Source organism: Trachurus japonicus, chromosome 4 (genome assembly GCF_045865225.1).
Source record: "Trachurus japonicus isolate A0001 chromosome 4, Traja_1.0".
NCBI lineage: Eukaryota > Metazoa > Chordata > Actinopteri > Carangiformes > Carangidae > Trachurus > Trachurus japonicus.
Window position 1 is genome coordinate 31,532,718 of NC_140910.1, and position 12,553 is coordinate 31,545,270.

At 45.6% G+C, this 12,553-nt stretch overlaps 1 protein-coding gene across 6 annotated transcripts in view; it reads right to left on the minus strand.

Moving 5' to 3' along the window:
- Window positions 1-693: 693 nt before the first annotated feature.
- ptbp1b (polypyrimidine tract binding protein 1b) overlaps window positions 694-12,553 on the minus strand; it is a 32,000-nt gene continuing 20,140 nt past the window's right edge. For 3 of the 6 annotated variants that reach the window (XM_085775188.1, XM_085775186.1, XM_085775185.1), the window contains 9 exons: window positions 11,908-12,018; window positions 11,630-11,807; window positions 9,663-9,740; window positions 8,769-8,893; window positions 7,284-7,317; window positions 5,867-5,959; window positions 5,060-5,276; window positions 4,876-4,953; window positions 694-2,016 (listed from right to left, as the gene is read on the minus strand). In XM_085775188.1, the coding sequence (XP_085631314.1) occupies window positions 1,884-2,016; window positions 4,876-4,953; window positions 5,060-5,276; window positions 5,867-5,959; window positions 7,284-7,317; window positions 8,769-8,893; window positions 9,663-9,740; window positions 11,630-11,807; window positions 11,908-12,018 (1,047 nt within the window). In that variant the 3' untranslated portion in view covers window positions 694-1,883. Of the gene's footprint in view, window positions 2,017-4,875; window positions 4,954-5,059; window positions 5,277-5,866; window positions 5,960-7,283; window positions 7,318-8,768; window positions 8,912-9,662; window positions 9,741-11,629; window positions 11,808-11,907; window positions 12,019-12,553 lie in introns of all 6 variants that reach the window. The other 3 variants (XM_085775187.1, XM_085775184.1, XM_085775189.1) reach the window with 1 other exon arrangement.

The following is a 12,553-nucleotide window of genomic DNA, read 5'->3' on the forward strand; positions in this document are numbered from 1 at the left end:
TGGTGACATCACTGCTCCACTGTCCGACTGTGACGACTGCGCTGTGATCAGAACCTGAGGAACCGGGTCTCAGTCCTGATGTAGGGAGTTTGTGCGTCTAGTTTTGTGGAGAGTTGACCTGTTGGCCAAGGAGGAGGAGGGGACATACCTGAGACAGGTAGATGTTGTTGTGTTTTAATACTCGCTGTGGGGCGTTCAGACCAAGTGGATCTGCCCCTGGAGGATGTGCAGTGCATTGTGGGAACTGAGGATATCAGTCAGAGGACACTTTGTGGACATGGAGCAGGAATGAGCTGAGCCATTTTAATAATTTTTTTTTCTCCTAGTCTCAATCCATCATCGACCAAAGCTCCCAGGTGTCTTGAATGCAGCACGACTGCGGTTCAGACAGTGAAGCAGCTTCATCGTGAAGTTCAGGTGAGCGGCTGGAATGTCGACATAATAACATTAAGACACAGATGAACGAAATGTCTTCAGTTCATCTCTGACGGCGGCCCCCCCGAGCAGCCCAACGTCAAGACGTGCGACTCGGCCGGCGCCGTGTGAAGGCACAACACACAAACTGCCGCAGCAGCAGAACCTCAAGTCGCACCGACCTGTGAAATCCAGTGAAGCAGTCGAGAACAACATTCAACTTTCCCACAGGAAACACCGAGAGCGCCTAAACCAGTTCACCATCTTTTGAGTCTGTTCTTTGTGTATTTATTTTTTATTTTAAGTCCTAAAAACCAGAAACCTGAGGCAGGCGGGTCTGTTTGCATCTAAAAGGCCGTTTTTGGTTTCAGCTGTAGTGGATCACAAACTTATAAATAAACCGTTCAGAGACAACAGACAAGACGAGCGAACAACAAAACCCAACAGAACAAGACAGAAACAAACCCCCAGCAAATAAAAGCTAAGGAATGATTAAAATATTGCTACAATGTCTGATTGGAATAAAACGTGATTGCATACGTGGAAATAAAGAAATCAAAAGAGGAATAGAAAAAAAGAAAAATCTCATCTAGAACTAAAAAGACCCAGCAAACGGCTAAAACAGAATCAGTTCACATGTCTGACGCTACAGTAACCAGCAGTACAAAACACTAACAGGAAGGAAACAACAATAAAATACACTTACAAATGCGGATATAGCTGTAATACATCTCAACAGTAAACCTTTGACAGCTGTAAACCTGCTCTTTGCCAGTTTACAGAGGCATGATGGGAGATTTGTTTTCTGAGTCGAGATTTGCTCTGACTCCAGGAATAAGGCACAGGGATCATCTAAAGGCCAACGAGGCCTGATCTCAGGTCTGACAGCCTGAGGTGGATTCAGGACTGGCGGAGGCCTGAACTGGTAAAGACGACGAGTTACGTCAAACGGGGGGAAACCAGAGAAGAGGACTAGGGCCGCGGGAAAGTGAGAATAAAGAGAGAACTGTGAGTTCATGAATTCAGAATTCAAAGGGTTTAAGTCCAGAGTCTGGACGACGAATTGAAACACTGACTTTAAATCTTTAGTTCTGACTTTAAAGTCAAAAGGCAAGAGTGGCTCAAGGTAACAGCTCCACAACAAGAAGGCAAGAGAGGGGGCACCGTCTGAAACCTCCTTCAAATCCTGACCACAAACTCAGAATCCTGACTTTATTTATTATGTGGATTTGAGGCTAAACACAAGACTCCTGAATTTCTCCAGACTCAGAGTAGTCCAGCATCTTCTCCCCAAGGACCCTAATCCTCTTTGAAGGCAAAGAGCTTTTTAAAACAATAATTTAACATCACACCAGAGTTCACGATGGTTTCTGCAGACGACGTGTTGGAATGATCGGAGTGTAGTGGACACCATCGATAACCGCCCTCCGAGAAGGAGGTGCAGGGTCCAGATGGTGGGAGTCTGAGGCTCAGATTGACGACTTGGAGAAGGAGACCCGCAGGTGATGGTTCTCTCCCAGGTCGTGGTTGTGGAACTCGATAAGGGACTCAATGGCCTCCTCCACTGAGCCCATCTGGATCAGAGCCATCTTGTGGTCCTTCCTGAAGGACAGATCAGGAAGTTCTTAAGGACTGATAATATGATGTTTCTCTCAAACCACGGTACAACCTCGGGGTTCTAAAACCTTTAGCTAAAACGTGGCAAATAACACTTGGAGTGGAGGCCTGTTACTTGTCTTCAACTTCTTGCTTGCACCTCAATGTTCTAACTCTTGTTGTTGCCCTTTCTTCAAACTTTTGTCCTTGTACTGAAACCTAAACATCTTGTCTTCCCTGTTCTTTCTGGGAGATCTTTGAGTCGCCCCTGAATACGTCTTTCTTGGATTCACCCTCAAGAGTCATCCATGCCCCCAAGCATCTGCCTGCTCTTCAATAGTCTGTGCTCGCATGGAGGCCTGTTGTCTTCAACTTCTTGAGTGCACCTTAATGTTCTCACTCTTGCTGTTGCCCTTTCCTCAAGCTTTTGTCCTTGGCCTGAAACCTAACTGTCTGCCTGAAGTCCTTGTTCTTGTCTTCCTCCTTGTTCTTTATTTTTGGTCTCTCATTCCTGTTCTTTCTGGGCAATCTTTTGAGTCACCCCTGAATACATGTTTCTTGGCATGTAGGCCCCGTCCTGGTCCTGCAGCTCTTACCATCCTTGTCCTGAGAACTCCATTCTCATTCAAAAACCTTCTCACTGCCCTGAAACACCTGCCCTTACCTTGATGCTCCTTTAGCTAAAACGTGACAAATAACACTTGAGGGTAAAGCCCTAAAATCTCCATCCATGCCTGCTCTTAAACCTTCTGTATTCGCATGTAGCCCTGTTACTTGTCTTCAACTTCTTGTTTGCCTCAGTTTTCTAACTCTTGTTGTTGCCTTTTCTTCAAACATTTGTCCTTGTCCTGAAACCTAAACATCTTGTCTTCCTCCTTGTACCCAAGTCTTTATATTTGGTGTCTTGTCCCTGTTCTTTCTGGGAGATCTTTGAGTCGCCCCTGAATACGTCTTTCTTTGAGTGCACCTTAATGTTCTCACTCTTGCTGTTGCCCTTTCCTCAAGCTTTTGTCCTCATCCTGAAACCTAACTGTCTGCCTGAAGTCCTTGTCCTTGTCTTCCTCCTTGTTCCTAAGTCTTCATTTTTGGTCTCTCATTCCTGTTCTTTCTGGGAGATCTTTTGAGTCACCCCTGAACACATCTTTCTTGGCATGTAGGCCCTAATATTGTCCTGATGTCCTGTCCTGGTCCTGCAGCTCTTGTCATCCTTGTCCTGAGAACCCCATTCTCACTCAAATGCCCTCAAGCTTCTCTCTGCTCTTAAATCTTCTGTGCTCGCATGGAGGCCTGTTACTTGTCTTCAACTTCTTGTTTGCACCTCAATTTTCTAACTCTTGTTGTTGCCCTTTCCTCAAGCTTTTGTCCTTGGCCTGAAACCTAAACGTCTTGCCTGAAGTCCTTGCTCTTGTCTTCCTCCTTGTTCCCAAGTCTTTATTTATTTTTGGTCTCTCGTTTCTGTTCTTTCTAGGAGATCTTTGAGTTGCCCCTGAATACGTCTTTCTTGGCATGTGGGCCCTTATGCCAAATCCTGGTTCTGCAGCTGCATCCTAATCCTGACCCAGAAACCTTCTCACTACCCTGAAACTTATATCCTTACCTTGATGCTCCTTTAGCTAAAATGTGACAAATAACACACGAGGACAAGCCCTAAAATCTTCATCCGTGCCCTCAAGCCTCTGTCTGCTGTTACTTGTCTTCAACTTCTTGTGTGGATCTCAATTTTCTAACTCTTGTTGTTGCCCTTTCTTCATACTTTTGTCCTTGTACTGAAACCTAAACAGCTTGTCTTTCTCCTTGCACCCAAGTCTTTTCTGGGAGATCTTTGAGTCGCCCCTGAATACGTCTTTCTTGGGCTTACCCTCAAGAGTCATCCATGCCCTCAAAGCTTCAATAGTCTGTGCTCGCATGGAGGCCTGTTACTTGTCTTCAACTTCTTGTGTGCACCTTAATGTTCTCACTCTTGCTGTTGCCCTTTCCTCAAGCTTTTGTCCTTGTCCTGAAACCTAACTGTCTGCTTGAAGTCCTTGTTCTTGTCTTCCTCTTGTTCTTCCTTATTTTTGGTCTCTCGTTCCTGTTCTTTCTGGGAGATCTTTTGAGTCACCCCTGTTTACGTCTTTCTTAGCATGTAGGTCCTTATATTGTCCTGAAGGCCCTTATATTGTCCTGATGCCTCAGCCTGGTCCTGCAGCCCTCTCTTCTCTCAGAAACCTTCTCACTGCCCTGAAACTCCTATCCTTACCTCAATGTTCCTTTCTTTGTTCAGAAGTACATGAAAACTCTTTGCTGTCTGGTTCAGTGTGCTGAGGCCCTCATCCATTCCAGAAGCCCTCGTCCTTGAAGATTCAAAGCTTTGGACTTCGCTTTCATTCTATCCTGCTCTGAAATTCTTCGGGTTACCTCAATTGTTGTGCTGAAGCCCTCAGTTATTTCACAACAATCACTATATCAAACATTTTACCAAAGCCTTCTACTTGCCCTGGCCTGGGGCCTTAAGGCACACTGTCCTTAAGCTGTAGGTATTTGAGAAATGCCTCAGGAAAAGGAGCTACTGGCTAAGAACTGAGATTTCAGCACAATATACAAAGAACAAGGATGAAAGCTGAACAAAGTCGGGAACTTCAGGTAAGGCTTCAGGAAAAGGACATGGAGTTGCAGGAAAGGAACTAGGTGCAGGGATAAAGTTTAACAACGGTTTTAGGGGCATTGGGTTTGGGAGAACAAGAAAGGCATAAAGATGAAACAATCATATGATTTTCAAAACAAGAGAAGGAACTTTAGGACAAAGATGAAGGTTTCAGAAGAGAGACTTTGGGACAAAGCAGGGTGATAGCATATCAGGGCTGGAGTCAGTGATGAATGACTTACTGGAAGAACTTGAAGGCCTTGACCATGGCTCCTGAGCTGGAAAACAGCATCTTGAGGTCATCTTCTACCACAGAGGGGCTAAAAACAACAAGAGACCAGAATTGAGAAATGTTGCAGTTAATCTAAGGTTGATATCAGGTGCCGTGATCCTCTGGTGTCCCTGACGTACTGTTGAATGACTTACGGGATGTTTGAAAGGTGCAGGGTGGCAGAGGGTGGGAAGATGTTGGAGTAGTTTTTGGAGCCAGGCTTCTTGAAGCGGTGCAAGGGGGAGTTGCTGTAGTCTTTGGTCAGGCCCTGGTCCTCGTGGCCTTCACGGGGAAGCTGGACGTTGGTGTGCTTGGACAGCGTGATGCGCAGAGGCTTTCCATGCAGCCGCTGACCATTCAGGTGGCTCATAGCTGCAAAATCAGCGGAGAACACTGCTCAAGTTTCTGACCAGACAAGAATTGAGCTGATAAGAAACAGTTGTTTAATGTTTTTATGAGCAAGTAATAGAGCGAGTTAAATCAGACACAGGTGAGTAACACTAAAAACAAATTTCTAGTACTTGCTGTGTGTTAGGATCATTTAGATCATACCATAAACTTAGTGTAGTGGAAGTGCTCCTTCCCTTCCTGCAGTTCCTGAACCAAAACGACTTAGTAAACCAAGGCTCAACTGTTCTGTCTTTACGTTCTTGTCTTTGTTTTCCCTCTTGTCTCATCTTTCATGTCTTTCTTTCTTTGTCTTCTTGCTTTTCCCTTTCTGTCGTGCTTGTCTGCCCATCTGCCTGTCTCGTCCTTCCCTTCATTTCCATCTTTCTTTCCTTTCTGTCTTTCCATCTTTCTCGTAAGTCAGTCTTGTGGAGCTGCTGTTGCAGTCAAAAAATAAAAACATGTTTTCAACTATTTCTGACTTTGACAGCAGAAAGTAATGTTGTGAGTGACAGGAATGAAGAAGCTGGTTTCATGGACCAGACAAGAAGAGGTCGACCCGTGGAGGTGGTTACCTAGCTGAGCCTGTGTGCTGTCAGACATCTGAACCAGAGCGTTTTCCTTCTTGTTGAACAGGATCTTCACTCTCATCACATCGCCATAAACACCTTCACACAAAGTCAGACACACAACAACAACAAAGGCAACATCAGCAACAGGTTAGACAGCTGAGTTCTCGGAGCTGAACTCTAGAGGACATTGTATGACACTGACTACAGCCACTGACCCACTGTCTAATGCTCATAATAAAACTAATGTGGAGATGTTTTTTTTCTTTTCCTCTGTTTTAATGTGTCAGTGGAAATCTGTGGAAGTGTGAACCTGAAGGTGGAGGAGACGCTGCGGTCAGGAAACACTAATGACTTTATAAAATTTAATTTAGAAGGCAGGATTCCTGGACGGTTGTACACAGGAGATGCAGTGAGGAAACTGAGGGTCAGAGGAAATTAAACATGGCAGATTAAACCGTGGTGGAGTTTCTGACATGGACTAAAAAAAATAAATTAAAAAAAACAGCACTGAGGACATGCAAACTGAAGGAAACTGGGCATGCAAACTCAAACTGAGACAAGATCACTAACATAAGATGATCAAACAATAGATGCAACTCCTCAGAGGTCACTAAAGGTCAAACTGAACCGCTTCAGGTCATGCAGAACCAGAAAAGTGTGTTTTAGTCAATTGATCAGTTAGAAATAAAATATATTGTTTGTTCCTTGTTCCGTGTCATTATCACAAGACAATCCTGTTTCTTTCTGGAGCTCCAGTGGCAACACTTCAGTGTCAGCCAATCAGAAGAGAGGAGGCTCTGAGCCTGTTTTCTGATCGGCTGACTGTTTTCTGACTGATCCAATTAGAAACAGAGCAGATTTCAGAATAAAACACTCAGAGAAACCAAATCCTGCAGGTTGTTGTTGGATGGCGGGGTTTCTGAATACAGGCTGTGTGCATTTCTCTGTGGACTGAGGCTTTGATACTTTCACAGTATTAATATAGAACCTAGAGCTGCTTTATAATCACACACATGATGCACACATGGGCATCTAACTTTATACTGTATGGAGCTTTAACACAAACATCTACCTTTATACTGTATGGAGCTTTAACACAAACGTCTACCTTTATACTGTATGGAGCTTTAATACAAAATCTATCTTTATACTGTATGGAGCTTTAATTTGTTAATTTGAATATACAACAGTATGGTACAAGTCGACCACTGAGGAGAAGCTGCAAATATTGTGATCAATAAACTCAAATCAATCAAAATCAACACGCTTCATGTGACACAACCAACAAACTCTTTTTTTTCTTCTTTTTTTTTTAAACATAAAAACAAAAAGCAAAAAAAGAGGAAAAACAACAAACATGACTTTTTAAATCAACGGCTGATACTAAAGAATTCAAAATAAGAAGCTAGTGACAACATACCGAAGAGAATAAAGAGGCAGTGGGGCGTAACTCTCTTAAAGACAGCAGAGAAGGCAGCGGAGGGACAGGACAGGTAAAGGTGGGAGGGCAGGACAGGTGGAGGGTCCGAGGCGTTTCCATGGCAACAAATTAAAAAGGGGAAAAAAAGACAGGTGAGGGGTCAATCAGAAGGTTAATTACCTTTTGGAGAGGAGGGGGGGTCAGATGATGTCAATATAAGAGAACACATTTAAACATGATTGCACAGGAGTGTGTGTGTGTGTGTGTGTGTGTGTGTGTGTGTGTGTGTGTGTGTTTAAGTGTGTGTGTGTGTGTGTGTGTGTGTGTGTTTAAGTGTGTGTGTGTGTGTGTGTGTGTGTGTGTGTGTGTGTGTGTGTGTGTGTTTAAGTGTGTGTGGGTCTGCGTGTGTGTGTGTGTGTGTGTGTGTGTTTAAGTGTGTGTGTTCAGGGGGTGTGGGAGATCTCATCCAGGAAGTCACAGGAGAGACAAAACGTTTAATGTCTGACAGAAGAAGAAACTCAAGGTTTAAACCATGATGATGATGATGTAATGAAGGACGCCTGCACCTGTCAGAGCAGCGACCTCTGACCTCAACTGCTGATGACATCACACACCGTCTCTAGCCATGAATAATCAGAATAAAACAGGAATGAATGCCGACCAGAATCCTTTTTTACTTCTGCTACTCTCATGCATCTTTTAATGACTTACCCTCTCTTTTTTCCGGCTGCTTTTTTTTTTAAGCCCCTCTGAACTTTCATGTTTTGTCGAAATGAAGACTGCATTTCCCATGAGCTCTAGCACGTGTTGTCATAAAGACGCTTATCTGGCTCGTGCGTCAGGGCTTCATATAATGGCCAGTGTTTCCTCTACATTCATTTAGGAGTGGCGGGCCGCCATTCCCTAAATCCTAGCTGCCGCTCCCTCAAATTTCTTTCTTTTTTAAAAAAAAATTGTCGCAAATACACCACCACCGCATGTCTCCACCTTCACAGCAGAGTCCTGCACTGGGTCGGGTACTCGCGAGTACTAAGGTAAACTACAGATAACCATCTTGCTTAGTATCTACCCTTTGCACCTCGATGACGGACCACAGCGTGGTTTTCCACAGCATCATTTAACTCAGGTGACAGAATAACAACAGTCTCAGTACAGATCAGTGGTCGCTGTTGCCGGTGTGTTTTTAAAATTAGCGGGTTTGATTCTCGTGTTGGATAAAAAAAACTGGGGTTGGAGCTTGGCCCCTATGGTATGCGGGGGGCAATCGCACGTGGCTAGTGTTTGATGTCATGCAGTGGAGACGGAGCTCAGACCACCTGACAGGACAAAACTGAGCAGGTCTTCATGTTCAGGCCTCTACTCATCACTCTGCTGTCAGACTGGATGGAAAAAGGGGACCAGAGCGTCTCAGACTGACGGTGGTGATGATGATGATGATGGTGTTGGTGTTGATGTGGGACCAGAGGAGCCGTGTGAGGGACTCACCTCGGGGTTCAGGTTGCTGACCAGAAGGACACAGTGTCCTGCAGCCATGGAGGGGAAGCCCAGCCGGGTGGCGCCGGGCAGCGACAGAGAGGCCAGCGCTCCGGGCAGAGCCGGGACCGTCAGCCCTGGGTAGTGGGAGACGCCTGAGAGAGGTGAGACCGGTAAAACACCAGGAGCTGCAGGACCACACCATGACTGAACCATGATTGAACACTGGTGAAACGTGGAAGGAGCGACTCAAAGAATCTGGAATCTATCATTACAGGTGGCAGGCCAAGATGTGTGAGGACTGTAGCAACAATAACGTAATCATTTTGGCCATTTTAAATGTAATGAAGTCAAGAATGTAAGAAAATGTTTGAGCCAATAACGTAACTAACTTTTTTCAATAACCTGGTTGTTAACACATTGACATCTTCTACCCTGAAAATAAAAATAAATCAAGCGAAACATACATTATTAAATTATCAGTTAATACAATTTGAAAAGAGGTTTTAAATAATATGCCAAATACCTAATAACCAGCCAATACATTGTCGGCAAGTTATTACATTATTGGCTTTATTCCATTTAAAATGGCCAAAATTATTTCATTATTGGCCGTATTTCATTATGTTTTGGGTTTCTATAGGGATCATGAATGAAAAGGAAATGTGAATATTTGAATTGCATGTCAATTTACGCCCCTAAATTTCCTGCTTATGCTCCTAAAATTTTAAGTTATGGGGCAACTGTGCTCCAGTTCGTCTGCAGCCCTGATAATCAGTAATGAACAGGTGATTTTTTTTAATTCAACTTCACTGTGTTTCTCTACATTACTGTTGTCACTTCCTGTTGGCACCGTAACCATAGAGACGGCCTCCACAGGAGCAGGAGTGGGGAGGTGAGACTCACCTGCAGGCTGGATGGTGAAGGTCGGGGGGAAGGCGTGAGTGGCTCCGGGGTACGGAGCAGCCGAGATGATTCCTGGAGCTGAGACAGAGACAAGACGGAGACGACTGAGCTACAGGTCTGAGCCAATAGAGAGAGGGTATGCACGTGACATCACGCTACTCGGAAGTCGCTGCGGTTACGCCCACCGAGTGGCAGAGCCGCCAAATTTTAAAAACAATATCCAACACGGGGAAGAGCTGCTGTGCAATCGATGCAATAAAAGATTTTTCTAAGAGGTCAGAGCTGTAATCCAGGCACCGAAACCTGGGTCGAAAGTAACGAAGAGATTTTCTCCGAGCCCATACGAGTCTGATATGTCGAACCAACTTGACCTAAACCAACTGCAAAAAATCTGGAGGATACGTCTCACTTTGACCAAGTTACATTCAAGAACCTGTTTTCAATGGCGGAAAGTAAATAATTCACTCGAGTGTCAATTTTTTTTTTTTTTTCTCCAATCGACCAGCTGTGTTTACTATCTCAGGTGTAATTGTTATGATAGTGAGACAGATTAATTAATTATTAATTAGTTAAAGCGATAGTTCACCCAAGATTGAAATTTCACTCATTATCTGCTCACCCTCATGTGGACTAAGGGCTGGGAGAAGTTTCAGAGTCCTCCGTGGCTTCTCTGAGTTACAGAGGGTCTCGGCGTAGCAGTGCATGTCCATATGACGGTTGCAAATGGATACCAACTGTCTTCGGAACAAAAAGACACACCAAAAAACATCCAAATACCTCCATGCTGCTCGTATGTAATGTCCGTCTTGTATTGAAGCCCCTGACGAACCGGGAAGAGGACAGACCCTGGTTCGTCCAAGTTTGACAAACCGGGAAGAGGAGCTTCGAGAAGCTTCCGCTACAAAACAAGCTTGAAATATAGACTTATTTAATTCTTTTCGGGACAATTTCACATTTCGGGGCTTCAATACAAGAGGGACATTACATACGAGCAGCATGGAGGTATTTGGATGTTTTTTGGTGTGTCTTTTTGTTCCGAAGACAGTTGGTATCCATTTGCAACCGTCATATGGACATGCACTGCTACGCCGAGACCCCTGTAACTCAAGCCGTTTTCCCACTAAAATTAGCGGGTCGACGCGGGTTTTTTAAACGCGGGTCGACCCGCTAACAATCGGCATTTGGCCCCTTTCCCATTGACCAAAATGAGCCGAGTCTGACCCCCGCTGAGGGATCAGACAGAGCATAAACCAGTCGCCCCGCTCTCATCCGCGGTGAGAGAGACACACACAGCCATGCCACAGCCGCCCGCCGCGGAGTGTCCGTCCGCCGAGGCAGACTCTCTGGCTGGCTGACCTGGAGCACCAGGACCGCGGAGGACAGAGTCTGCTGCGGCCGGATGACGGACGTCCGCGGCACAACACGTCAGTTAAACAGACTGTCGTCATGACAACACAACACGTCAGTTAAACAGACTGTGGCTTCTTTTCTTTTCTTTTTTCCATCGTTTTTGGTCAGTGTTCTCTGATCTTTTGATCCCAGTCTCGAGTGAGAGCAGAGCGGAGCAGAGCTTTGTTTTGGTACGTGATATGAGACGCGACCGGCGCGATGACGTAGCGTCACGTAACGTTCAGTGTCATCACGTAAATTAGCGGGTTGACGCGGGTCTGGCGTTCCCACTGCAAGCCGTTCGGAGCCGAGCCGATTAAAGGTGATTTTAACCCGCGTCGCTTGCCGAGTCGTTTGACCCTCGGCTCGGTGCGCCTTTCCCACTGCCACCAAAAGCCGATTGTTAGCGGGTTTAAACGGGTTTTTTGGCCAGTGGGAAAGGGGTATCAGAGAAGCCACGGAGGACTCTGAAACACTCAACAACGTGACTGTATGTATACACATGTAGATGCTGCAGGAGGAGGCAGAGACCAGCGGTTAGATTTGGTTTCTGTTTGGATAAATTCAGTTGGTCTTACTGAAGGCGGTGGCCATGGCCGGGTGCTCCATGGGGGGCTGGCTGTCTCCGCTGGGCAGGTCTGGTCTGGTGAAGTCTCGGCTCTTCTCGTTGTTGTACTTGACGTTGAGGCTCGTGAGTTTGGAGAAGCTGATCCTCAGCGTGCAGCAGCCGTTGTAGATGTTCTGTCCGTCCAGAGACTGGGACACACACACAGAGAAACACACACACACGAGGGGTCAGTGTCAGGACGCCACCGGTCGGCGCCGTGTCCTACAGCAGCTCCGGGTCAGGACTCACCAGTTTGGCGGCCTGGGCCGACGGTCCGTCAGGATACTGCAGCAGAGCCTGGAACTGGCTGTTCTTGGTGAAGACGATGATCCTCAACACGGTGCCGAACTTGGAGAAGATCTGAGAGGGCAGAGGTCAACAGGGGTCAACAAGGGTTAACAGAAGTCAACGGAGGTCAATGATCCTCTCTCGTCTCGTCACATTTAAAGGGGACATATTATGCAAAACTCACTTCTTCATTGTTTTAGTATGTGTATTTGCGTATCCGGAGTGCCTCCTCACCCCAACTATGTCAATATTTTGTAAACTGCCATAGTAAGAAAATGTGTCTCTTAAAGGGATAGTAGCATTTTTTAAAAGTGGGGTTGTATGATCTACAAATAGCCCCTAAGTACTTTAATTGCAGTAGCAGACTCTCTGCACTCCTCCCGTTAGCAACGCCAGCCCATAATAGCCCTGCCCAGAGATTTACAGCATACATTGTTGTGAACAGACCCAAAAAAATGGCCTATTTTCGCGGCCTAAAAGAGGTTTTACCTTCAAAGTGCAGGAAAAACGCAGTTTTTATTTGGAGCTAACCAACTCACGTATCCCTCCGCCCAGGGTTAGCGCCCGCCGATCAGCAGTTGGTTAGCTCCAAATAAAAACTGTGTTT